The sequence below is a fragment of the Balaenoptera physalus genome, assembly GCF_965194825.1.
Source record: "Balaenoptera physalus genome assembly, chromosome: 2".
Lineage (NCBI taxonomy): Eukaryota > Metazoa > Chordata > Mammalia > Artiodactyla > Balaenopteridae > Balaenoptera > Balaenoptera physalus.
This window is the reverse complement of record NC_138883.1, coordinates 102,807,683-102,833,422: the sequence shown is the minus strand read 5'-3', so window position 1 is coordinate 102,833,422 and position 25,740 is coordinate 102,807,683. Positions and strand designations below refer to the sequence as shown.

Sequence of the window (25,740 nt, the reverse complement as noted above, 5' to 3'; positions counted from 1 at the left end):
ACAGGGGGTACTGAAGGACATTAGAGATTAGACAGCTAATCCGAGCAGAGAGACAGAGGAAAGAAGGCAGGGGGACTGCCCAGGGGACACAGGGAGAAGTCTAGGAGGAGGGCACAGGAGAGCAAGTCAGAAGACACAGCCTGAGACTAGAATATGTACAACTAGAATATGTACAACAGGAGACAGACGCTGTTAGTATTATTTTCCCAACTGAGAGAAGAGGATATGGGGGATCACAGATGAGGTTTGCCAACAATATTCAGTCATTTCAGTCTACTGCTCACCAACTATGCTTAAGGTCACACAGCAGTCATTGTATAAAAAGAAAAGAATACACACACACACATAAACATATACACACACTTGTATACATAGATTCCAGTTTCTCAACAGAAATACATGGCAGGGGGCGGGTAACTGTCCCGTGTATTGTAGGACATTTAGCAGCACCCTTGGCCTCCACCCACTACGTGCCAGTAGCATGCCCCCAGTTACAACAACCAAAAATGTCTCCAGACACTGCCAAATGTCCCCCAGAGACAGTGGGCAGAATCGCTCCTGGCTGACCACCACCAGTGTAGATTATCTCCCAAAGAACATACAAGGGGGTTGCAAGAATTGGGAGGAAGAGGAAGAACTGGTATTTTGGCAAGTGGTGCACAGAAATTCAATTTTCTTTTTTTTTGCCGCACTGCACGGCATGCAGGATCCTAGTTCCCCGACCAGGGATCAAACCCGTGCCCCCTGCAGTGGAAGTGCGAAGTCCTAACCACCGGACGGCCAGGGAACTCCCCAGAAATTCAACTTTTAAAAAAATTATGTGCCGCGTTACTCCATAAAATGAAACACAGTACCCCCCCCCAAAAGGATCTCCCTGCCAGTAAGCAGTGGAGACGAGGCCCACATCTTCTGACGGCAAGCCTCCACCCTGTCTACGGCACCCCACTGGACTTGCGACGGAAGGGGACTACAAAGCAAAGGCCCAGAGGTGGCAAGTGTGTGGGGACAGAGCACACATTTCTACCAAGGAATGGGGAATTGCGCTGTGTGCCTGACGCTGGGCTCACCATGGACAACAGTGAGGACCAGAGCTGGAAAGGCAGGTGGGAGGCAGCTCATGCAGGGCTGTAAGTGTAAGTGGAGGGAAGCCATCAGGACTTGCTGGGAGTGGGGGCCGGACTAGAGGGTGGCCAACCCGCAACAGGGCGGGTGTGGTCCGAAGGGGCCAAACCAGGAGAGGAAGCAGGGAGACGGCTGCTGAAACCATCCAAGCTGAAGATAACGAGGCCTGAACCAGGATGGCGGCCGTGGGAAAAAAGATGTGAGGATGGAAGTGATGCCATGGACACAGACACACAGACCTGGTAGCAGATGGAAGGTGAAGGCCAAAGCTGAGACAGGGGCCCCCAAGGACAAAAGGTAAACATACACCACTAAACTCATGGTTTTCTCTGAGCCTGCCTAGGGAAGGCACAGATCAGTACCCCTATTTCACTGTACATGGGATAGATTGAGGTAGTATAAAAGGTTTTATACACTGTTTTTAAAAAGTTTTCCTCTCACCCCTTCCCCCTACTTGTCCCCAAAGGCAATCACTACCGCTTTGTGTCCCTCCTGAGATAGTCTATACATGCACAAGCATATATGCATATGCCTTCATTTTTGGTTTGTTTTTGATAATAAAAATAGTACCCATTTACAACAGAGGAAACAAAAACCAGGAAGGACTAGGAGTCTTCTGTGAAGTCAGTAAAAGCAAAGCCAAATTTAGAACGCTTCCCTCTCAAACTATGTTTGTGTTCTTTTTAACCTTTGCACATTCTGCTTCATGCAGAAAGAGAACACTTACTGAGCACTCTGCAAAGTGCTGGTGATACAAAGGATAAGATGGTCCCTCCTTCAAAATGGGGAGAATGACATTTCACCTAACAGCTATAGTCCAGCAAAACAAGGACTAGACCAAGGGTATGGCAGGATGCTACGGCTCTGCTGGAGTCAGGGGCTATAAGGAAATGTGGCATAAGAGAGATGGCTTTCTCAAAATGCTGTATTAGTCAGCTATTACTGCGTAACAAATTACCCCAAAACTCAGCAGCCAAAAGTAATTGTAAATATTTATTATCTCACAGAGTTTCTGAAGGTAAGGAATCTAGAAGTGACCTTGGTAGTTCTGGCTCAGGGCCTCTGATGAGATTGGCCCAAGATGTTGGCCAAGGCTGCAGTCATCTGAAGGCCTAAGTGAGGCTGGAGGATCCACTTCCGAGATGGTGCACTCAAATGGCTACTGACAGGAGGCCTCAGTCCTTCATCACATGGGACTTTCCACAGGCTGCTTGAGGGCCCTCATAACACGGCAGTTGGCTTTCCCCAGAGCAAGCAATTCAAGAGGAAGCAAGGAAGAAGCTAAAATGATGTCTTTTATCTAGCCTTGGAAGTCACACTCCACCATTCTCTACTGGTCACACAGAGCAGCCCTATCCAACCCGGGAAGGGCCTACAAAGGAGAGAGAGTCCCAGGAAGCATAGATCACTGGGCAGGGGAGCAGGTCATCTCAGAGGCTGGCTACCATAAAAGCCCTATATGCTCCGATTTACTTTGACATTGTAAATTTTCTGTTTCCACGCTACTTCTTACCTAATGGACTTAGAGCTTATGACATCCTCCATTTTCTGCTTAGAGTGATCAAATAATACTGCCAAGTTTTTCCACCAAGTAGAAATCTACTTAATGATCTTGGCAAGTCTTTAGAAAAATATTCATCAGGCAGAATTTAGAGGGTCAGAAAGAATACAGCAGATCAGAAAAAATATAACACAGATTGAGTAGGATTTCTGATAACAAAATTAATGCAGTTTTCCTTTCACATGTTAAAGACTCAACTATTTGCAATATTTTAGTGGCTGCAATCAGCCTTGGCTATTTAAAATAGCCCCTCTGCTTACACTGCCCAGTTTTGTGGGCATATCCACACCTGGAAATGCACCTGGTTCCTGGCCCTCAGTGAGTGACCACCACTCCTGCCTTGCTCACACTTTTGGACTGTGGGCGGTGTCCATGGATGGTTCGGAGATCTCAGAACATTTGTTCCATTTGGGGAGACAGGCAAGCACCTTACTAGGTTATTCTCTCCACTTCTATAAATGTCTAAAGATATTTCTAGCACTAAGACACTGTAACAGCCTTGTTAGAAAACAAAACTTTCCTCCTACAAACCTCACCACCAACAGACCATGCTTTCCTCTTCATCCATGATCCCTACCCACTCTCACCTACTCACTCACAGACACAGTTTACTAATTCAGGGAACCAATGATCAGCAAAGAGCAAAATGTCACAAACAAAATGGGACCCCCCCCTCAGCCATAAAAAAAGAACAAAATAATGCCATTTGCAGCAACATGGATGCAACTAGAGATTATCATACTAAGTGAAGTAAGTCAGAAAGAGAAAGACAACATACCATACGATATCACTTATACGTGGAATCTAAAATATGGCAGAAATGAACCTATCTTCGAAACAGACTCACAGACATAGAGAACAGACTTGTGGCTGCCAAGGGGGAGGGGGGAAGGGAGAGGGATGGACTGGGAATTTGGGGTTAGTAGATGCAAACTATTACATTTAGAATGGATAAACAATAAGGTCCTACTGTATAGCACAGGGAACTATATCCAATCTCCTGGGATAAACCATAATGGAAAAGAATATAAAAAAAGAATGGAAATCAACTATACTTCAATAAAAAATTTTTTAATTTTTTTAAGAAAATGGGACCCTCCATGACCCCAACTCCCTTCCCCTTCTGCCCTTCAGCAGAGAGAGAGGCCTCGTTAAAAATGGAAATTGATTCCTGAAGAGACCCCTGAGAACTCATGCCTCCATCTAAAGTGGCAGCATGAACACATCATCCCAGAGCAACGTCCTTACTTGTAAAGACCAGAGCAGACTCTTTGCCACAGAAGGAATCTGCTCTGCTCGCGTTACACACACACACACACACACACACACACACACACACACACACACACTCCCCGTTTAAAAGTCTTCCGTGATTTCCACTGCTCTTAGGGCAAAGAACAAAATCCTTAAGACGCACACAGGCTGCATGAGCTGGTCCCTACTCCGCTCTCCACTTCCTCTCACTCCAGACTTCCCGTTGTCCTTCACAGCCCAGCCTCTCTGGCCTTCATTCAACACCTTGAACAGACCGCACCCCCTCCTTCCACCAAGCCCTGTGCACATGCTGTTTCCTCTGCCTGGAACATTCTGTGAGTTTTTTTAACCCTAGTTAATTCCCATTCATCCTTCAGATCTCCATCCTCATTTTGCTTGAGGAAGCTTCCCCTCCCTCCCTCCCTCCATTTCAAAGCGCTATCACAACTGAATTACACATTTACACACGTGACTGGCTGAACTCTGTCCATCTCACCCCTCTTGTTCATTTTATCCCCACAACCCAGCACGGTGCCTGGCCCAGATGAAATGCTGGATGGATACTTGCCCAATTAATGAATGACTATGAATGAACTACTTATTGACAGAGTCCAAAAACTGTATCAACAATCCATTCCCAACGGTGAGGCGTTGATGTTGACTATGGTCGTCCAATCTTCTGTGTTGTTTATGCCTCGTCCTCTGGTCATTCCTCATACAGGTGGGAAACGGGCAAGAGCTGTCTCCCCTCCCCTGGGCGGGCTTAAAGCCTATGTCAGACGCAGCACAGACAGTGTGACTCGCAGACCAGGCTGTTCTGCCGTTCCTCCTGAGGCCAGGACAAGGCTTTTTTACTCCTTCTGCACCCAGTTAAGTTTCCACACTTTCTCTTCACACTGCATGTGAATTCACTGTGATTTTTCTGGGTCATCCGAGTGCTTTGGGCAACCTGAAAGCCCTGCTGCCACCTCCTCTCTCCCAGGAGCTACAGGAAAACGCCCTCCTACTCAACCGACACTTATGAGGCCTCAAGGAAGTGTCATTAAGACCTGCCCAAGGCCGGCCTCTCTATGAGAGGATCCTTTCTCCTGCACTGTGACACTCCCCACGGAACGGCAGCAGCTAAATCTGCTCCCCTGAAGTTAGGAGAGAGACCCGAAGGAGAGCTCCTTGGAGGTTGTCATCCTAGCGGGAAAGAGGCCTTCCCCATAAATATTTCACTTCATGAGGTCCTACCCTCCAGAAACCTTACCTATAACTGGGACCTAATTGATTTTTTAAATAAATGAAGTCTATTTTAACTCATCCCTCGGGTCAACATTCTTTCTTTGTCTTGCATTTCGACTATTTAAACTTTCTAGCAATTCTAAATGTTAACTCTGAGTTTATTAAGAGGAGTTGGGTACAAAGCCAGCAGGCTCAAGATGGGCTAATGTTCAGAAACTCTCAGAGAGGTCCTGGAAAGGAATTACTGTTTTCATGTCTAATTCTCGAGTATTTGGTACGCAAAAGACATGTAGGGCGTCAAGTTACAGAATAGATGTGCTGGTTCTCTCCTGAACGTTGCCCTCGGAAGCCAGAAGCCTTTCCTGATCTCCTGCCCTGCTTGTGCCTCAACCACAGCACCTATAACTTCATCCTCATCTTATTTGCACATTTCTCCCCACAAGGCTACAAAAGATCTTCGAAGCTAGAAACCATGGTTTGCCTGCCTTGTATCCTCAGTGACTGGCAGTGGTAAAACACACTCAAATATTTGATGGAAAATGAATGGGGATGTCAGGGACTCTTACTCTGTCTTCTACACCCACAGCAAGTGACTTTGGCAGCTCAGATCAAACACCAGGAGTGAAGTGCTGGGATGTCCTGTTTACTATTCACCAAGGCCCGTAAGAGATTTATCAGGACCCATGCACCTGGGATCAGAGACACCCAGCAGGGATGGGGCATGTCTGGGGCTTTGATGGAAGGTTTAAAACGAACACCCTAGGATGCCACAACAGGCCTCTTTATTTAGCTACTCTTTAATCAGTACAGAATGCAGAAGAGTGATGTAATTATGAAGAGCCAGCTCTAGGGGGAAAAACTAGAGAGAAAAACAATGAAAAGTAGAACTTTTTTAACCTTGAATGTTTCCCATTTTACTTTTGCCGGAGGGTTCTGAGCCACTCTAGGCACACCTGAATCTGCAGAAAGGGGACATTTTCCTATACCTGGGCACCGGATTACAAACCTGCCGCTTCCCCCCACCCCCCCCCCACCCCCCGCTCTCAACAGCTGTCCTTCAGAGTAACTTGATTACGTGAAGTTAAACAGCTGAGGAAATAAGGATTTTTTTTACAGTTTCCCTCGCTAACCTGCCTCCGCCGGAGAAGACAGAAATGAGATTTTACACTGAATTAGCCTTCTCTTAAGGAAGGCAATTCCACTGATCCTGAGATTAGCACTGGTTTTACCATCTGACCCTCTGCTGACCTTACGCTTTGAAAAGAAATTGTTCACAGACTGGTAGCAAAGAGGGAAGGAAAAATCTACAGAGGCTATGAGAAAGGAGCCCAGGAGCACACATTCAATTTCACAAGACTGAGCGACACTTCCAAACTATCAGGTGAAACACAAACATAAGGCCATAATCTAAGGACAGTTTTGGAGGGGAAAAAAAAAGTTTCAACCTCACTGAATTTGAATAAAATTTCTCTAGGGGTTATATGGAATATAAAATGTGGGCGTAACGTTAGAAAGAATTTACACTATAAAGTGCAGAACAATATAAAAGCACACAGACTCAACATATAAGTATGTAATATAAAAACAGGCTGCTTCTAGAAGTTTCTCAAATGTTTCATTAATTAAGCCAAATACAACACTTTTCCCCTTGCTTTTCTGTTACTGGTCTTGGCTGCTTCTCTTCAGGTCTCTGCATCTGTGTCCTCTTCTTCCTAAGCCTGTCTTCTTCCCTCTTCTATTGCTCCACAGGGCTCCAGCCCAAACACACATCTCACCTTCCCACCTAACAAGGAGTTGCTTATGCTGTACTCGGTACCCCAAATGTCCTCAGCCTCCATGCTCACATGTCCAAAGACCACTCACCTCTCACAGCTCCCTCCAGGAAATCTTTCCTGGTTGCCACCAGCACAAGCCATCTCCTACAGCTTCACCTGGGGCACTTACTCTTTCCTACTCTGTAATCAGCAATACCAGGCCCCTGGAAACTGTACAGTCCAGGAAGCAAGCTCTTAGAGGAGCTGGAATTTGAGCTGAGCCTACTCTCTGAGAAATCTGAAAATGCTGACCACCATCTCCACTTCTCTTTTGCTCAAGAACTGGGGACAGGGAGGGGTAGGGATGAAAAGAAGACGCTAACAGCTGTGGACGGTCTTCATTTCACTCCCAGATGACAGTCATGCACATCCCCGCTGACTGTCCATTTCTGCACGTGGCTCCCAGCCACTGCCACAGACCCAAGGAGAAAGAGGACATTCCCTTTTCAAAACTGGAAAGAGTATAAAAGAACATAACATAGAAAGAAAAGTATGTTACGGAACAACATGCTATCTATCACACAGTCTTTTCAAAGACTGTGTGATCGATAGAATCCTCTTTCTAACAACGTAAAGACCCCTCCTTCTGTGGGGAGGGCACTGAAGCAGCTCACCTAATGCCCTGAACTGCCACCGCTCTGAGGGGAAGCGACGTTCATCCTGCTGCACGAGGACACCGCACACCACCGGGGCGCTCATGAATTCTCCGCTGTTGAGCAATCAATCTGTTCTTTAAAAGGTGTGGCTGTCTGGGTCTACGAAAACCACTTTTACAGAGTAGCTGTTTGGAATACCTATAAAACATTCTTAATATAATGTGACAGTTTTCACCAAATGTTCTAGTAATTTAAAACTTCTAGTGCTCGAGCTCAGGCCAGAAGGAAATATTTGCTATTTGACAATATGATAAAATAGCAGCGTAGGGATTTCTGGCCCTGATTCAGTGGCAACAATTAGAAAAAGTGATGCCAGGAGGCTGGGCTGGCCTCCAAAGACTTGCCAAGGAAATAAACTTTTTAATATAATGCAGTTCCTTAAAGAAATGTCAGCTTTTAGTCACAGTGGTGGGTGAGCCCCTCCCCTGAGGCAGGAAAAGGCTAAAGGCCAGTGTACAGGACTTCCCTGGTGGCGCAGCGGTTAAGAATCTGCCTGCCAGTGCGGGGGACATGGGTTCGAGCCCTGGTCCGGGAAGATCTCACATGCCGCGGAGCAACTAAGCCCGTGCGCCACAACTACTGAGCACGTGCGCCACAACTACTGAAGCCCGTGTGCCTAGAGCCCGTGCTCCTCAACGAGAAGCCACCACAATGAGAAGCCCACACACCACAACAAAGAGTAGCCCCCACTCACCGCAACTAGAGAAAGCCCGCGCGCAGCAACGAAGACCCATCGCAGCCAAAAATTAATTAATTAATTTTTAAAAAAAAGAACTTTGGAAAATATATCTCTTATAAAAAAATTTTTTAAATGAAAAAAAAAAAAGGCCGGTGTACAAATTTAAGAAACTCTTTACTAAATTAAAAAATTATATTTAATTCACTCTCCTCCAAGTAGTTAATATAATACTACTAAAATTCTATTATATAGTACCAATATGTAAATAATGTAACAAAAAGGCAGCATCTGTCCATTACATTGACATAATTTTTTTTCCATTAAATATGATTCTGCCACATTTGTTCGGAAAACACCTTCAGAAGCAAAAGCTAACAAGGTGTAAAAAAAACACAATCAGGATCCTCTTTAAGAAACTGCAGGGAAATGCAAAAGCAAGGCAGAGAAATAGCAGAGTTTCCTAAAAGATCTCCCATGTCATCACTGGAGAAAACTCAACAGGAACCACACACCAGGGACTGAAAATGCGGTTAAGAGGGGAACTGATCCTCCGCTTACTTTCACTCATCGGATGCCGCACAGATGTGACTGTGTGTCAGACACTGTGCTAGGGACAGCCACAAGGTGACAAAGGGCACACACCGTCGACTACAAATGGCTTGTCGCTGGTCTATGTGATTCTTTTTTGTTTAATTTGAAGCAATGCTTAAAAGTCAGGAGATCTCAAAATGCAGTAGCCGGGCTTCGCAGGTGGCACAGTGGTTAAGAAACCGCCTGCCAATGCAGGGCACACGGGTTCAAGCCCTGATCCGGGAAGATCCCACATGCCATGGAGCAACTAAGCCAGTGCACCACAACTACTGAGCCTGCATGCCACAACTACTGAAGCCCACGCGCCTAGAGCCCATGCTCTGTAACAAGAGAAGCCACCACAATGAGAAGCCCACACGCCGCAACGAAGAGTAGCCCCCCTCGCCACAACTAGAGAAAAGCCTGTGCGCAGCAACGAAAACGCAATGCAGCCACGAAAATGCAACGCAGCCAAAAATAAAATAAATAAATTTTAAAAACAACAACAAAAATGCAGTAGCCTAAGTCTTTACAGATTATCTCATTTCCATACAACAAAGATCCTCTTTCGCCTACCATGATTCCCTTCCCCACTTGTAACATGTGACAGCAGAGGACCTAGAAACTTCCAATAAAATCTCCTGCATCCCGTGTGTGACGTAAGTTTAATTTTCCTTACCGTCAAATCACTATAAACATGCCAAACACCATCCTCAACTACCCTTCAATGAATAAACCATGTTAAGTCAACCTTTGACATAAGGTCTGAAGATGATAAAGACATGATGGGTCCAAAGGAAAATTATTTTACTCAGCAGCCTGTTGGCATGTCCCCCATGAAGCAACAGCACATAAAGGCCAAGAGCAAGGACACCAGGCTCCTGCACAGAAAGGAAATCAGATGGAAAAAAGAGACGTGTCCCTGCAAAGCAATGAAAATTAAATCAGTTTTGCTTTTCTCCCTCAAACTAAACCAAATCTCAAAAAAACTAAGACAGGCAAATCAACAAGAGACTTTTTTTTTTAACTGTTATAATAACCCCAAGCAGACTATTTCCCAAACGTTTTATTGTTATACAACAAACCCATCTTTCACTTCTTGTCATTTGCAATTACCGTGCTGTAACTGAAAAATCAGTGAGTCACTATGCAGCACAGGGGAGAGGGCCTACCAGCTCTGAGCTATCACTGTGATCATCACAGAATAAACAAACAACAGCAAGAGTTGTTTCTCCATCATCTTTAACCTATATATTACAGAGACTCTACAATTTATACTCTGTAATTCCCCTCTTTCCCTAAAGATGGCATGATATTTCACAACATTTTCCCCTTTTCTCTAACAGCCCACGTGAGGCCTGCACCAAAGACCTCAACATAATTTAAAATCCATCTGCAGGAGCCAAGAATTCAATTAAGAGAAAAATTATCTTGCAAGGGTTTGGGCAATTCAGCCCATTAACCCTCTTGTAACTTTGCTGAGAAAAGAACCGGAATCGTCTAACAAAAGGCTTCACAAGTCAGAAGGAACAGGCGGGGGCAGGGGTGAAGGATTCCAGAAATCTGGGTCCTGTCTGCAAACCCTACCCCATTAGCAAAGTCACGCAATGCCCTAGGCCACCGACCTTTAGGAACCCTGGAGGGGTTCACTCCCGGGCTTTCTAAATCTCACCGCGTGTAAGAGCTTTTAAGCAGGGTCCTTAACAATTTTTAAGTTTACAAACTTAAAACGGTCACCAACAGAACTGCTGAGTTTATCGTCTGTGAACAAGGTCTGGATCAATCATCTGATGAAACCGAGTTTCACCCTGTCATGAAAAGGAAGGCACACAACGGACACCAGTGCGGGAGAGGCGGTCCTGCCCCTCTGTCCCCACCCAGCCGCTCCGCACCCTGGCCGGGACCCACCTTGGCGGCCTCCTCCACGCTCTCCCGCAGGGCCTGCAGCTCGGCGTCGTACTGCTCCTTTAGCTTGTCCATCTCCTGGTCGTGGCTGGAGACCTCTTCCTTCAGGGCTCCCTTCAGGGCGGTGAGTTCGCGCTCCCGCTTTCTCAGGACGTCTTCCTGCTCCTCTTTGGCGATGAGCAGGTGCTGAAGGTCCTGCTTTGCCTGCAGAAGCTCCTGGAGGGAGGAAACGCGGGCGGGGAGGTGAGGACGCCGAGCCGCCCCGCACCTCCACCCCAGTCACCGGCACACACGGCCACACCCTCGCTCGTCCTCCGCGCTCTCTCCACTACACGCTGCTTTAGCCCCTCTCCTCATCTCCCCTTCCCTTCCTCAGAGGCCATCATCCCCTCGATTCGACTATCTTAGCTTTTCTGAGATTTAATTCGAGGGAGAAAAGGGAAACTGATTTCATTTTTGATGCTCTGAGGGGCCAGGTCTGTTTCTTCCATCTCACGTCACTTCGGTGCAATGGTCTGTAGCCCTTGCTAGTGGCCTTCACGAGCCGTTGCTTCGTGGAAGACATGCCGACTTGCTGGCCTCGCTTACTTCACCCCCAGAACCCTGCGTGTAGTCAAACCCTTAACCCACAACCCAAGTCCTCGGGATGCCCCTGCCCCGTGCTGAGCAGGCACAATATTCACGCGTTCTCCGCCTTCACCGCCTCATAACCTCACTGTTCACGAGCAAAGTCACACAACTGGGGCAGCAAGTTCCGCTATAAATCGCATCACCTAAACCCAAGTGTGTCCTGCCAAGGCTGGGCATTCCTTTCAGGTCACCATCTCTTGTCAGACCTGCTCAGCTCCCCTCAAGCTGAGGCTCACTCTCTCCGGCAGACACCCCTACTTTGTAGTCAGCCAGGACTTGGGCTTGACCGCCCAGCACCTCTCCGGACGCCAGGGTTCCTCCCCACCCAAAGCCACTTCACAGACAACAAGCTTTCTCCCCTGCCAGCCTGCTCCAAGTCTTTACTAATCAGCTGTCTTTTTTTTCTCTGTCATCTTGTTCCTTTCTGTTTCCTTGAATCTATGTCCTTTTCCTTAGGGCACAAGGATCCTCCTCTGAGTCAAGGGCAAAAACAAACAAAAAAACAAGCTTTTCCACCAAACTTTTGAAAGTATAATTTCTGTTCACTGCCTCTACTCCTTGACCACCTCATCACTCCTTACTCTCTTGCAAATGGCTTTGGTTCCTAGTCTACTAAGCCTGTCCCCTCCAAGGTTGTACTGACCTCTTAATCTCCACATCCAATGGCCTTTTCTCAGTCCTCACTTTTCTCAATCCCTCTTTGATCCTCTTCACCTGTGCCCTTAGAACTCTCTTCTGCCTTGCCGTTCAAAGACACTGCATGCTCCTGTTTTCTTCCCTTGGGCCACTTTTTCTGTGACAATCTTTTCTGGTTTTTCTCTCCCTCTTATTAAAAAGCTAAAATGATCCCCAAGAATGTGACTTTGCATTCTTCATTCTTTTTTGGCAAGCTCATCTAGGTTTTTTTTTCCCCCAATTTTAAATTCTATATAAATAACTCCCCAAACCTTTACCTCCAACCCTTATCTGAGTCCAGACCTGCGAGACTCAACCATCTGGATGTCCCTTGGGCACCTATGATTCCGGAGGCTTACGTTTCTCAGTGAATTCTTCAAGTCCCTTCCTCTCCTCTTCTTTGTTCATTATCCTTGGGAATGGCAGCACCTGCTCAGGAGCCTGGCAGCAACTTTGATCTCTCTCATCCTTGTCCCTCACAACCAAAAAGTTAGTTCTGTAACATCTTAGATCCTTTCCCTCACCTCTCTGGTTTAGGCTCTCATCACCTCCAGCCCAGGTGGTTTGCAAGAGCTGCCCAACGGCTCCCAACCTCCAGTTTCTCACCTGTAGCTTCTATGCCATCACCCACACAGCATCCTCTGCCTGGGATGCCCTTCGTCCCTCTCGGTCCCATGTCTCTCTGCCTGCCAGAAAACCTCTCAAGACTCAGATACTGTATGACCTCCTCCACGAAGTCTTCCTTGAATCCCCTTCCTGAATACCCACCGCACTTAAGCTGTGCTTCTCATAGCACTTAATACTTTTACCGTGCAGTCCTTGTATCTAGATTTTATTTTCCTATCTTCTCTCTTGCTAGATTATCAGCTCCTTGAAAAAAGGACATAGACCTGATTTATATTTCTGATGCATGGATCAATGATATTGGCAGTGGGCCTGTTCTGGACATAAATAAATTAACATGGGCAGTACAGCAGGAGTCTGGAGATGTCAGAATTCTAAACTCGTCTATTCTTTCACTGGTGGCTTCTAAGTAAATACACATCCTGTCCTCTTGGAGCTCCTGGCGAACTGAAGGAATGGTTGCCACCTGGGACCCGAGGCCTCAGAGATGATAAACTACTTTCCATTCAAGAAGTGGGTCACTGATGAGGGGATGAAACTATGTGTATCAATTTAAGAATAACTGACAATGGGCTCGCTTTCCTTTACTCTAGGCACGTGCGTCCATTAAACCAGGGGAGCCTCTGCAATCCCAGGGTAGAGCACCACTGCACAGACTAAGAATTAGTCCTTCAAGAATCTAGCTAGCAAGCACTAATAAGCTTAGAAGAAACTTCCAGAGAATCGTCTAGGCAACTAGAGCAACTCTGGCTCTTCCAAAGCACCAAACACAGAACACATAAGTAAATTTTATGAAAATATACCCCCGTCCTGATATTTGTCAAAGGAGATGCCCTGTGCTTCCCACTGTCCGGTCCCTCCTTAGGGATATTAGAGACACCCGCAACCCGCCCCCACATCACTGTTGCTATTGGCTATCTCTCTAGGCCTTCCTGGAGCCTCCTGCCAACTTCTTCACAATTGCCCTTGCGAGCCTACCCCGGTTTCCTGCTCTTATTTTCACACATTTCTCAATTGTTTTAACAATAAGTCAGTTCCTCTTCCCACACTTATCTTTTCCAGGATATATCTGTGTTCTGTGTTGCCTTTTGTGTACTGCCACCAATGCATGTCAAGAACCTGTTTTTATGGTCCATTCTACACCAACATGCTGTTATCTGTGTCTGGGGCTGTTGCTTAAGTGGACTCCGCTACACAAATCCAATCAGATTACACCTCACCGTATCACTGAGTAGCACCTGAAGCTTTCCAGGGTAGAGACCGAAAGGGACGGGAGATTTCAAAAACTTCACTTCATCACCTCGGTGGCTTTACTGCCAATGATATCAAGCTAAAGAAGTGAGAGAAAACATATAAACCTCAAAATTCACGTGAACATCTATTAGAGATGCACATGCCTCTCTGTAGACTCCAATCAAAGCAAACAAAGGAAAACTCTGGGCACTCAGAACCAGTACTTGGCAAAACCTATACACATCCAGGCTAGCTGCACACATGAAAGTACAAGAGATAGAGACCCAGTATGGATGTGTATTTGGGGGTGGGTACAGGGTAGGCTAAAAAAGTTGACTGTGTTTGGTACTTACTACAAAATAAGAATTACGCTAAGCATTTCTAAAAATCGTAGGAGATGAATATTATTATTCTCATTCATTTAAAAAACAAAAAACTGGAGATCCGAGACGCTAACATGCCTAAGATCACGCAGCTTATAAGTGGTAGAGCCAAGACTGGGACCCAGATTGGATACCAATGCCCGTTCTCTTCACTACACAGCCTCTGCAGGCCTGACGACAAAACTACACACTCAAGAAAGGCTGAGGAGCGGGCAGTTCCTCAGTCTCTCAGATGCAAATGAATGGTGTATTGAGTTCTGCTCAAGTGCTTGTAAGGAGGTCCACCTTTTTAAACTGAAGCAAAGAAACCTGCCCAGAACCTGAAAAGACAAGAAGGAAAGTTGAGAAGAAAAGGAAGCATGCTCTGGGCCCCAGCTGTTACTAGCAGCAGCCAGTGGCTGTCCTGACAGCAGGGGCACCAAAAGACACAGACCAAAATGTCCAGAGTAGCAACTCATTTGCCCACAGAAAGTTTCACTTCACACACCACCTACTCCCAGGTATTCCACGTCAAAATGAGAAAACAAAACTGATCTAGACTCTCTTTTGCATAAAAGCTTCCCAGAAGTTCTACAGAGTCCCTATCTCTGGCCCACGCTCATTGAAAGGAAAAGTAAAGGTCTTTTATCAAAACTACAGCTGCCAAAGAATTATGTCATTTTTTCCCCCAGAAGGATGGCCTAGAAAGTGTAACACAGTTGATGAGAAACATGATTTTTTCTGTTGCTTCTTTAGTAAAATGTGTATAATGTTCAGTAACATCACAACACAATAAGCTTATAATTATTCTAGAGATGTCATTTCTTGAGCACAGCCTATCCCCAGACCAATAGGATTTTAAAACCAGAATAGTTTACTGATATCTAAGTACTTGGTCTTGGTAAATGTCAGGGATAAAGCACCACGAGATTCTGTTGGCCAATCTGTCAACACTATAGGCTCCCATCAAAGACAATCTTTGGTAATTAGAAAAAGCCACCGTCATGAGGCTTAGAGAGATGTCTCATGTTTACTCATCCCTCCAAGAACAGAGGGAAACACATTCACGGACAAAGAAGTGACTGAAAACTTGACCTATAGTTATTTTTGTATCTTGAGTTAAAAAAGAAATTCGGAACCATCAGTTGTTTAAGAATAACAGTCATCCTATTCTTGGTCAATTATTTGGCTTCCCCTAAAAAAAAACAGGATATTTTCTACTATTTCTTCCTTTTTTCCTTCCTTCTTTCCTTTTTTTTTTTTTTTTTTAATGATTTTATTCTCTCTTAATGTTACTTTACTGACTCCATATAGGGGCGCAATGTTATTGAACAGAATGTGAAGTATTAAAAGATATTTCATGAAAAATCTTGTGCATTATGCAGGCCTCACAAAATTTAGGGCCTTCAAGCTTTTTCAAACATTAAAAAGCAGAAGTGTTTAATGTTCATTGTGTTTAAGAATCTGTTCTAAGCCAAGTGCCATGGAAAACTTGGCTACAACTATAATCTGTTATCAGATTCCCCCAGGCCACTTTTTATTAAGATATGAAGAATAAACTGAAAGTGACGAGGAGATGGGGTTTATTTTATTAGTAATATAGAAACCATAGACCATTTTTTACATGTTGCTGACATGTCAAAGGAAACTGATAAAAAGAGTGAGGACAATTTTCCAGAGGGAGAGAAACCCACTTTGGCATAGAGAAGCTAATTGTGTCCTAACTTTTCTTGCAGAAAGGCAGCAGTAGATGATATAGCTTCCATTACAGGAAAGAGGCAAATAACCAGAAAACCAGCAATACCAGGAACATTTCTAAGAAAAGATGTACGCTGTTTCCCTTTCCTGAGTCTCTCATTATTAGCCTCTGCCTGAAAACACATCACCAAAGCTGAAGCTCATATCCCAGTTACCACTATAAGTCAAAAAGCTAGTTATGTTCAGTTAATATATGCTCACTATACTGTGTTCAAAGAGGCAAAGAAGCTACAGTTCATTTCAGAATTATTCCCATTTTTTTTTTTAATGGTGGCATTTTAAAAATAATTTATCTTTTTTTTTTTTCTTTTCTCCTTTGGCCACACAGCACAGCATGTGGGATCTTAGTTCCCTGACTAGGGATCGAACCTGTGCCCCTTGCATTGGAAGCACAGAGTCTTAACCTCTGGACCGCCAGGGAAGTCCCTAAAATTAATTTAAACATTGAAATTTATTTATTCATTTGCTCTGTTGCTTGGCACTATGCTAGGCATGAAATGTGGGAAGAAGCAAAGATGATATGCTCTTGAATGAGCTGGCCAGTAAAAGAAATAGAAAATCAGAGCAAGCTCAAATGCGCTAAAACAGAATCTAAAAGGATAGAAAATACCTGGGGAAAGGACAACTAACAATTTTAGGTTTTAGTTACTAGGAAAATTCAGCAACTTAGGAAACTTCCCAATAGCTAAGATAATAGCTTTCCCCTTTAGAATCAGTGAGGTGTCCACACAAGGAATCATAGACTATGGCAAAGTCTTACCTTCTATTTAAATGTGTTTTTGAAGCTACATTTTTATCAAAAGCTATAACCTGTTCAGTGACATTTCTCTCCTTAGGAAATTTTTCTAAAGAAGTAAAAGGACACGTATAAAAAATTCAACATATTTTCTCATAATTTAAAAAAAAAAGAAGAAACAACTTAAATATTGGAGGATGGTTAAGCATATTGTGGGGTATCTTCTTAAAAATGAAATATGAAGATGATAAAGTATCATAAAGAAAAATATTTCTGGCATATTAACTTTTAAAAGCAGGTATCAAAACTGTAGAGACACTATATTTGTTCCTACATTATAGATGAAATCTATCAATGAATAGGGAAACAAATAAAAATGTAGAAAAAAAAACTAGTTTGTTGGGGCTTCCCTGGTGGCGCAGTGGTTGAGAGTCTGCCTGCCAATGCGGGGGACACGGGTTTGAGCCCTGGTCTGGGAAGATCCCACATGCCGCGGAGCAACTGGGCCCGTGAGCCACAACTACTGAGCCTGAGCGTCTGGAGCCTCTGCTCCGCAATGAGAGGCCGCGATAGTGAGAGGCCCGCGCACCGCGATGAAGAGTGGCCCCCACTCGCCGCAACTGGAGAAAGCCCTCACACAGAAACGAAGACCCAACACAGCCAAAAATAAAAATAATAAATAAATAATAAATTAAAAAATTAAAAAAAAAAAACTAGTTTGTTAAGGTATTAGGAAAATATGTGCATTTCCGCCCCCCCCCTTTTTTTTTAATCTTTATTGAATTTGTTACAATATTGCTTCTGTTTTATGTTCTGGTTTTTTGGCCGAAAGGCATGTGGGATCTTAGCTCCCCGACCAGGGATCGAACCTGCACCCCCTGCTTTGGAAGGTGAAGTCTTAACCACTGGACCGCCAGGGAAGCCCCTCACCCCCATCTTAAAATTTCATCTTATGTGATTTTCTTAACACTTCAGTGATAAATACACATATCTTCAAAGCCCCATCCTAATGTACCTTGTCTTTGTAACCCAGAGCCCTGAGAAGAAGACAGAGCCAAGAGAAGCAGAAGAATACCACAAATGCCGTGGTTTTTAAGGAATCTTTGGATGCAAAGAAATACCAGGTGGTAAGGAGCAGGCCTGAGGCTGTCTCTGGAGAAAGTGGTCTCAACAGAGACAAAGAGATGGTCACATGGGGGGGAAGAGAAAATGACCCCCTCTGCCCATGTGAAAATGAATTCATGAGAAGGCCTCTGCCCTGCGGCCACAAACGCTCCACTCTCCTCTCCACCCCTGCCAAGTCAGGAGGAAGAGAGATGCTAAGTCCTAAAGATCAGGAACAACAATCCCTCCTGGGCAAGGACTTCCAAAGTAAACATGGAAGAGGGTGAGAAAAAACAATGGACAGCTGAGACAGAGGAAGCTACAAGGAATTACGAGACAGCAGCTTTTAACCCCAAGAAAAGGACAAAGATGAGATCCAAGCCCTTAGGGGAAAAGCAGTAGAGAGTGAAAGTTAAATACTAACAAGTTACCTTTATTTTCTCATGGGTTTTTTGTTTGTTTGTTCTGGCTTTGTTCTAAATTGTGTATCATTTATTTGTTGGGCTGTTCCTACAAACCAAAGCTTTTATAAGCTAGCTAAACTGAACTAAACTTCAAAACTAAGCCAAAGACACAGGTGATGCTAAAGTTATAGCAAAGATTCACTTTGTTATAAAGCAGAAACTAACACAACATTGTAAAGCAATTATACTCCAATAAAGATGTCAACAAAAAAGTTATAGCAAATATCAAAATATCTACACAGCACAGCTCTTCTTCTGATCCTCAATTAGATTCATTCCCCAGAAAAAAATGTAGATGTTCAAAACCTATTCTTGCTCTCTAATCATTTCACACATGTGTATCTAACACCTCAACAGGATGGTAATCTAATTCAGAGAAGAGATAATAATTGTCTCTGAAAAAAACCCACAATAATTAACAAATGGAAGCAGAAGAAGGAATCAACCTTATTCACTGACTCACAGATTGATAATATCAATAGGGGATAGACTGATACGGGCAGAAGCCAGACTGGCGGCCTGTGTATAGAGCAAGTAGATTCATTCATTTACTCACTCACTCATTCGTTCAAAATGCATCCATCCAGCCATCCACCAAATATTTCCTGAGTGCTATATGTCCTAGCCACTGGAATAACTGCTGAGGATATAGTGCTAAGCCAACCACCACCAACTCTGCCCTCTTGGAACTTACAGTCTTATGGGGGCTTTAAACAAATAAAAACTTAACCTGTGATAAGTGGTGTATGGGCATTAATATAATACTAATGTCTTTTAAATGTTTTTTCATAATCGCATTACTTACAAAGTATCTTTGCTCAAAATTTAACGTGAATCTATTAGTGTTTAGATCTAAACTCAAATTTACTAGAAACACAGGGGAGAGTGGAACAAGTTAATGGACACCATAAGGAAACAATTATAAAATCCAGAATGTGGAGCATTGGTCTGGGCTCTTCAGAAGTGGGATGGGAGAAAAAGAGCAAGGAGTAGGGGATGCAGGGACAAGGGAGGCTATACTAAGATAAATGAACTCTGAGCGAGAGAATAATGAAAGCAATGTGGGATTCCTGACTGGATTCTGGCTTGGGGAAAAAACAACAACTAGCAAATACTCTTGAGGGACAACTGGCAAATGTTGAATAAAGACCATATATGATATTGTATATAATACAACATAGGAATTAATTATGCAGATGTGATAATAGTATTGTGGTTATAAGAAAATTCCCTAACTATTCAAATGCATGCTGAAAAGTTTAGGGGTGAGATGTGGTTTTATCTATAAATTACTTTGAAATGGTTCAGCAAGATGAATAGATATAAAGCAACGATACTCCAATGAAAATTAAAGATGAGTAGATAGATGAATGAAAAAAAAAGAAAAATGAATGGATGGAGAGAAGAACAAAATGGAGTAAATATGGCAACATGTTGATAACTGTTGGATTTGGATTGGGACTCTACGGCAGTTAACACATTATTCTATTTTCCTGTATGGCGGAAAATTTTCCTAAGACAAACTATTGCATATGATGCTCTCACAGAAGGGAACATAGGGGCAGGTAGAACAAACACGCAACAGAGTATGGCTCCCAGTTCCCCCACCCATCCCACACTGTCCAGGCAGACGGGGGCTTCTCTTGTCACCTGACCCCAGCCCCGCTTACCTCAATCAGAGCCCCCTTCTCCCTGTCCTCGGATTGTTTAGCACTGTCCAATTCATCATGCATTTCTGAGAGCTGGTCCTGGAGATCCCTGATCTCAGTCTGGTGCTGTTCTCGTTCCATCTTCACCTGGAACAGCCTGGCAGGAAAGGAAGCCCATGAGAGAGTTTCTCCTGGCCTCTGCTTATTTTCATCCAGTCTGCTTTCAGAGCTTCAGATCATCAAGCAGCGTCATCTAAATCCCCAAGGAGCCTCCCATTTTCTGTTCTGCACTGAACAGAAAATCACAAACCAGAAAGGCACTGGTAAGAACTCATGTCTACAGTCTAATGTGCCCAACAAGAAGACAAGTGAGAACTCAAACCAATGTAATGGGAAAGGTTATACAGTGACATTTCCTCCCCAAAAGGAGATCACAGGGTACTAGAATTTGGACATAGAAGATAAGGAATCAGGAAAAAGAGCACAACTTTTATGATAAATGTTTTCATTAAAGCCACCCCACTCCCTACCAGCCTACCCCACCCCATCCCCAGTACTCTAGACCAGGAGAGTTAGCAAATTATGGCCCATGAGCCAATCTGGCCCACTGCCTGCTTTTGTAAATAAAGTTTTACTGGAACACAGCCATGCTCATTCATTTATGTATTGTTTATGGCGTTTGCACAATACAATGGCAGAATTGAACAGTTCCAACAAAGACCATATGGCCCATAAACCCTAAAGCATTTACTATCTGACAGAAAAAGTTTGCCAACCTTTGCTCTAAATGGAACTCACAACTATTCTACCTTTTATTTTGCAAAGTCTTTACTGCACTCTAAATTTTGATTTTTTCTTACCAACCTCTTTTCTGAAATTAACCTCTAAGAATGTTTCAAAAGAAAACACTACACCATCAAAATGGCAAAGGTAATCAAATGCTTTTATGATATAATGTCCTGTTTTTCTTGAATTTCCCTCTAGATTTCACTCCTGCTTAACCTCTCACTTAAGGCTTCTGTCATGGCCAGTGGGCTTCATGGCACCATCCATTTTCACACCTTGGTTTCAAATCCTCTTGTCACAGATTTTAACACAACACGATGGCAGGGCCATCTTGGGCTTGTCTTTCCTTCTCTGAAGACCCAAAAGAAGTATATAAGCACTGGTTACAAAATTGGTCAGCACTATCCAGGGCAAAATTCAGAACGTGGGAGACTGTGGAGGTCATGTGACACATGCTTTTTAGAGACTGGGCCTAGGCTCTTTGAGATCTGTCCTTACATATCACCACTCAGTATTCCTTGCTTCTCACTTGACTGCTCTGAGATCTACTCTAAGGGCTGAAACTTTACAAATATCCTTTGAGGCACACAAAGAATTTTTAAATTATTAAATTCATTCTGCTTACCAGTCTACACGTCACCAGTTTTATAATTTTATAAGAATAAGAGGGAGAAAAGGAAGGGTCAGCAGCCCTATAAAGATTTGGAAGGTTGGGCAGAATTAAACGGACAGAAAGGATCCGGCTTGGGCTTCCCTGGTGGCGCAGTGGTTAAGAATCCACCTGCCAAAGCAGGGGACACGGGTTCGAGCCCTGGTCCAGCAAGATCACACATGACTCGGAGCAAATAAGCCCGTGCACCATAACTACTGAGCCTGAGCTCTAGAGCCTGCGAGGCACAACTACTGAGCCTGTGTGCCACAACTACTGAGCCTGTGTGCCACAACTACTGAAGCCCGTGCACCTAGAGCCCGTGCTCTGCAACAAGAGAAGCCACCGCAATGAGAAGCCCGCGCACCGCAACAAAGAGTAGCCCCCGCTCGCTGCAACTAGAGAAAGCCTGCACGCAGCAATGAAGACCCAATGCAGCCAAAAATTAATTAATTAATTAAAAAAAAAAAAAGTGTCTGGCTCCATTGTTGCAGGAAACCAGGAAGGGCACAGGCTCTGGGCCAGAACTTACTCCTCCAGGTGTCTCCGGAGCTCCCCTTCACTTCCCTCCAGCCGCCGCTGCAGCTCGGCATTCTCTTCTACCTTGCTTTCATGTTGACTTTGGAGTGCTTCTAAGTTTGCTTTCACTCTGTCTCTCTCTTCTTTGATGTTCTGCTGATTCTAATAAGAATATGTGATGTTAAAGCACCTCCACCGTACATTAATGTCATCCCACTGAAGCCTCCTTCTACTCTGATGGACTCCATGTCCCTGCACTTAGATTATTAAACAACTTGATGGAACTATGTAATAAAGGCATGGGAGTTCGCATCTAGAAAGAACACTAAACACTTAATGAATTGTAATACTTCTAAAAGAGAAACACAAACACAGCTAAATCACATTCTGCTCTTTCTATTACTTAGTCCAGATGTTTTATATACATTTAGTTTCCAATTTGCCTGTCTGAATCCAACAGCGTTTCTATTACTCTGTCAAAGCCAACATTCTCTATGTGCTTTGGTTACTTAAAAAAAAAGTTCTTTGGGCAGCAGGAACTAAACATACAGGAATTTGCTCAGCAATGGGAAGAATGTTTCTTTTGGGAAAAAAATTTGTTTTCACTTCACTTGGGCAACCCAAGGTACTTAAAATATTCTTTATCAATCAAGACGGAACAGAATAAAATAGCATAAAGAAAAATCAGATACCTTGACTTCTAGTTGAAGCTGTCTCTGAAGTTCAGCCACTTCTGTGGTCAACTTATTTTTCTGTTCCAAGAGATCTTTGACTTCAGATGAAGAATTAGAAGCCTACGATTAATTGCAAAAATATCCTAAGTTAAATGTTCAAGATGCTTTATTTTTTTCTTGCATGAACATTAACAACAGGATGACACTCTCAAAAGGATTCGGCTAAAATCCTACAGCAAAGTGGTTAGAAAACTACAACTAAAAGGGAGGGGAAAAGGTAAAAGCAGAAATCAAAACCAGAAAAGGCAGTGTCTTGGCTCTCAGGCACCTGAATCCAGGTGTGAGTCATGCATGAACTTAGAATGAGGTACTTCCTCATCTACTCCTATGAAGCAGACCAGAAACCAACAGTCAACAGAAACACAGCACTTCCAATTTTCTTAGGCAAAATGAGAACAATCTATCTTAGAAATGTAAATCTAACCCAAGGAGGGAAATTGTAGATTGTTCTTTCCCAAACAAAAACTGCCTGCTTCATGGCTTTCCAATATGGTCTTAGCCCATTAAGGGAGAGGGTTCTCTTGCACGAAATCTCTTAACTGCCACCAAAATATAAAACTCCAAAACCTTTGCCAGCAAATAATCAGATTCATAAAGCGAGAGAGGAGGGGAGTAGAAAAATGTGGACAATTAAGCAGTCACGGCACTGTCATCAGAGCCGGAAGTCTAAGAGCCTAAGTTCATCGTCTCATCATCTCTGGCTTGATTAAGAAGCAGCAGCTGCTTAACTGGTCTCCCGTCCTCTAATCTTACCTCTCTCCAAAAACTACAAAGAAATGAATTTTTATAAATACGACACTACTCATTGCTGTTTAAAGTCCATCAGTGGAAGCCTATCACCTTTGGCCTGAAATGAAAATTAACATGATCTACAAGGTCCTGCCTACCTGGTGCCTGGTCCCCATATCCTAGCTCTCTTCTCCAGCTACACTACATTACCTCTAGTCCCCTAAACATGGCAAGCACACACCTCTTTATAGTTTATGTTTTTTGTTCTGTTCCCTCTACCTAGAATGCTCTCCCTTCCCCTCTCTGGGAGAATTCTATGATCTCTTGAGACATCATTAGTGTTATCAACTCCAGAAGGGCTACCCCAACTTCCCCAGTTTAGGCTGGATACCCTAGTCTGGAACCACAATGACAATCTTAACATCAAGACCAAAGGATGCATTCTCCAGGAGAATATGCAGGTTAATGCAAAGCAACAGTAATGGTGATGATTTGGATTTAAGAGATTTAGCAAAAAAAATCCTAACCCAATTTAAAAAACTGTGTAGAGTTCCTGAAACCTGCCTATAAGCAAGGTGTATAATTTAAAGGTTCCCCAGTGGGAACTGTGTGTGTGTGCATGTATAAAAATATTTTATATATTTATAAATATAATATAAATACATAATATATAATAATAAAATACATCTATATAAAGATATATAATAAAATGTGCTTATATATTTTAAATATTATTTCTACGGATAAATTGAAAAATGTTTTTATTTGATGCCAGAGCAGCAGTCATGGGTTAACTGAGTGCAAGGGGAATACGGAACAGTAGAGAAAAAAGGGTAGTTGATGCCTATAAATATCCTTTATTCATATGTTTCCAAAGTTAAAAAAGAAGCAATAGACCAACTCCCTGTTACCTGCCTCTGGGTATCTTCTTTCCTTCCAGTGCAGAATTCCCCCCAGAAGGGAAAAGGAAAGATGCCCAAGCAAGAAATGCGGCATTCAAGGTGGCATAGAATTGAGGGACAAGATTTTAGTTGTCCCTCTTAAATGCTGCTTCCTTTCATGGCACAAGGTATGTCTAGCATATAGCACATGTTCATCAACTAGGGGATGAGTCCTCCTTTAACAAAAAATCTCCAAGTCCCAACTAAAATTCAGTACAATAAATTAAACAGGCAGTTTTTTTTAAAGAGAATTTAGCCCCACTCTACTCCTTCCTTTCCCTTCGGCCCACGCTGGTCAGCCCACCAGTCTCTCTTCCACATTCTCTAGTTTGATTCTCTTATTTCTTAGTCTCTGAAGTTTGAGAACTTGGGTCCACGCCCGTTCATACTTACTTTTCAAACCTGCCTACAATGACACTAGGGCTCTCCATCCCATGCTTCATTTCATTCTTCCTATTCTTCTTTTCCCTTTCTAAATCGTACCACCTATTGTTTCCTCCTGTTATGTTTTATAGATTTTTTTTTTTAAATAAAATTTCTTAAAACCTTTCTAGAAAAAAGGCAGGGTGCAAATCAGCAATATTTAAAACATGCTGTTCCATCTTCGGTACTGCTTACTACTCAGGAAACTTCCCACTAACTACTGTAACCAAAAGTACAGACTGAAGAAAGCCATTTGTTTGCCAGGTTCCACGTGAAATGCCCTCTACAAAATACAGAGCTCCGCCTTACTTGAGTATTTCCTTGCGCGCTCCCTGCTGCTCGAGACCTCAACGTCTGGATTTTCTCAAAGACCAGGTTGACCTTCCTCTTAGTAGCATCATCATTATCGGTGCTTCTGGAAAAAAAAAAAAAACAATGAGGGCACAACCGTTGGCCTCAGACTATTCTATGTGCCACGACACACAAACAGCAAGCCCTTTAAGAAGATAAATCGCAAGAGGCGTGAATTAATTAAGGCTGCAGACACAACCAGTGTGAGGAGGGCAGGATAGACGGTGTATTTTTCTCCAAACAAATTGTTCAGTGTTACCACCCGATTTGGGAGAGGGGTTCCCATTTCCAAACATGTGAAAGAGACACAAGCACATTCTAAATAAGCTTGGAGATAACATCCAATAAAAATTTCGTAATTTGTTGCTTGCCGATTCAAATGACGTATATTCACTTCAACAAGGAATCTCTCCTGTATGTGTGTCACGCTAGGAATGATCCACCGTGATCTTAACTTGTTTTAGCCTTTGTTTAAAAAAATAAATCCCCCAAGCCAAGGTTGTCAACACAGCTGCCCTTTGTCTAGACTTTCATAGGTAATGGTCAGATAAAGTTCTATTAAGGACTACCCACACCTTCTATCAC

At 43.5% G+C, this 25,740-nt stretch overlaps 1 protein-coding gene across 2 annotated transcripts in view; it reads right to left on the bottom strand.

Moving 5' to 3' along the window:
* CGNL1 (cingulin like 1) overlaps positions 1 to 25,740 on the bottom strand; it is a 154,439-nt gene that overhangs the window by 70,235 nt on the left and 58,464 nt on the right. For both annotated transcript variants that reach the window (XM_082444984.1, XM_082444985.1), the window contains 5 exons: positions 25,114 to 25,219; positions 22,670 to 22,771; positions 21,991 to 22,139; positions 20,045 to 20,180; positions 10,792 to 11,004 (listed from right to left, as the gene is read on the bottom strand). In XM_082444984.1, the coding sequence (XP_082301110.1) occupies positions 10,792 to 11,004; positions 20,045 to 20,180; positions 21,991 to 22,139; positions 22,670 to 22,771; positions 25,114 to 25,219 (706 nt within the window). The remainder of the gene's footprint in view (positions 1 to 10,791; positions 11,005 to 20,044; positions 20,181 to 21,990; positions 22,140 to 22,669; positions 22,772 to 25,113; positions 25,220 to 25,740) is intronic.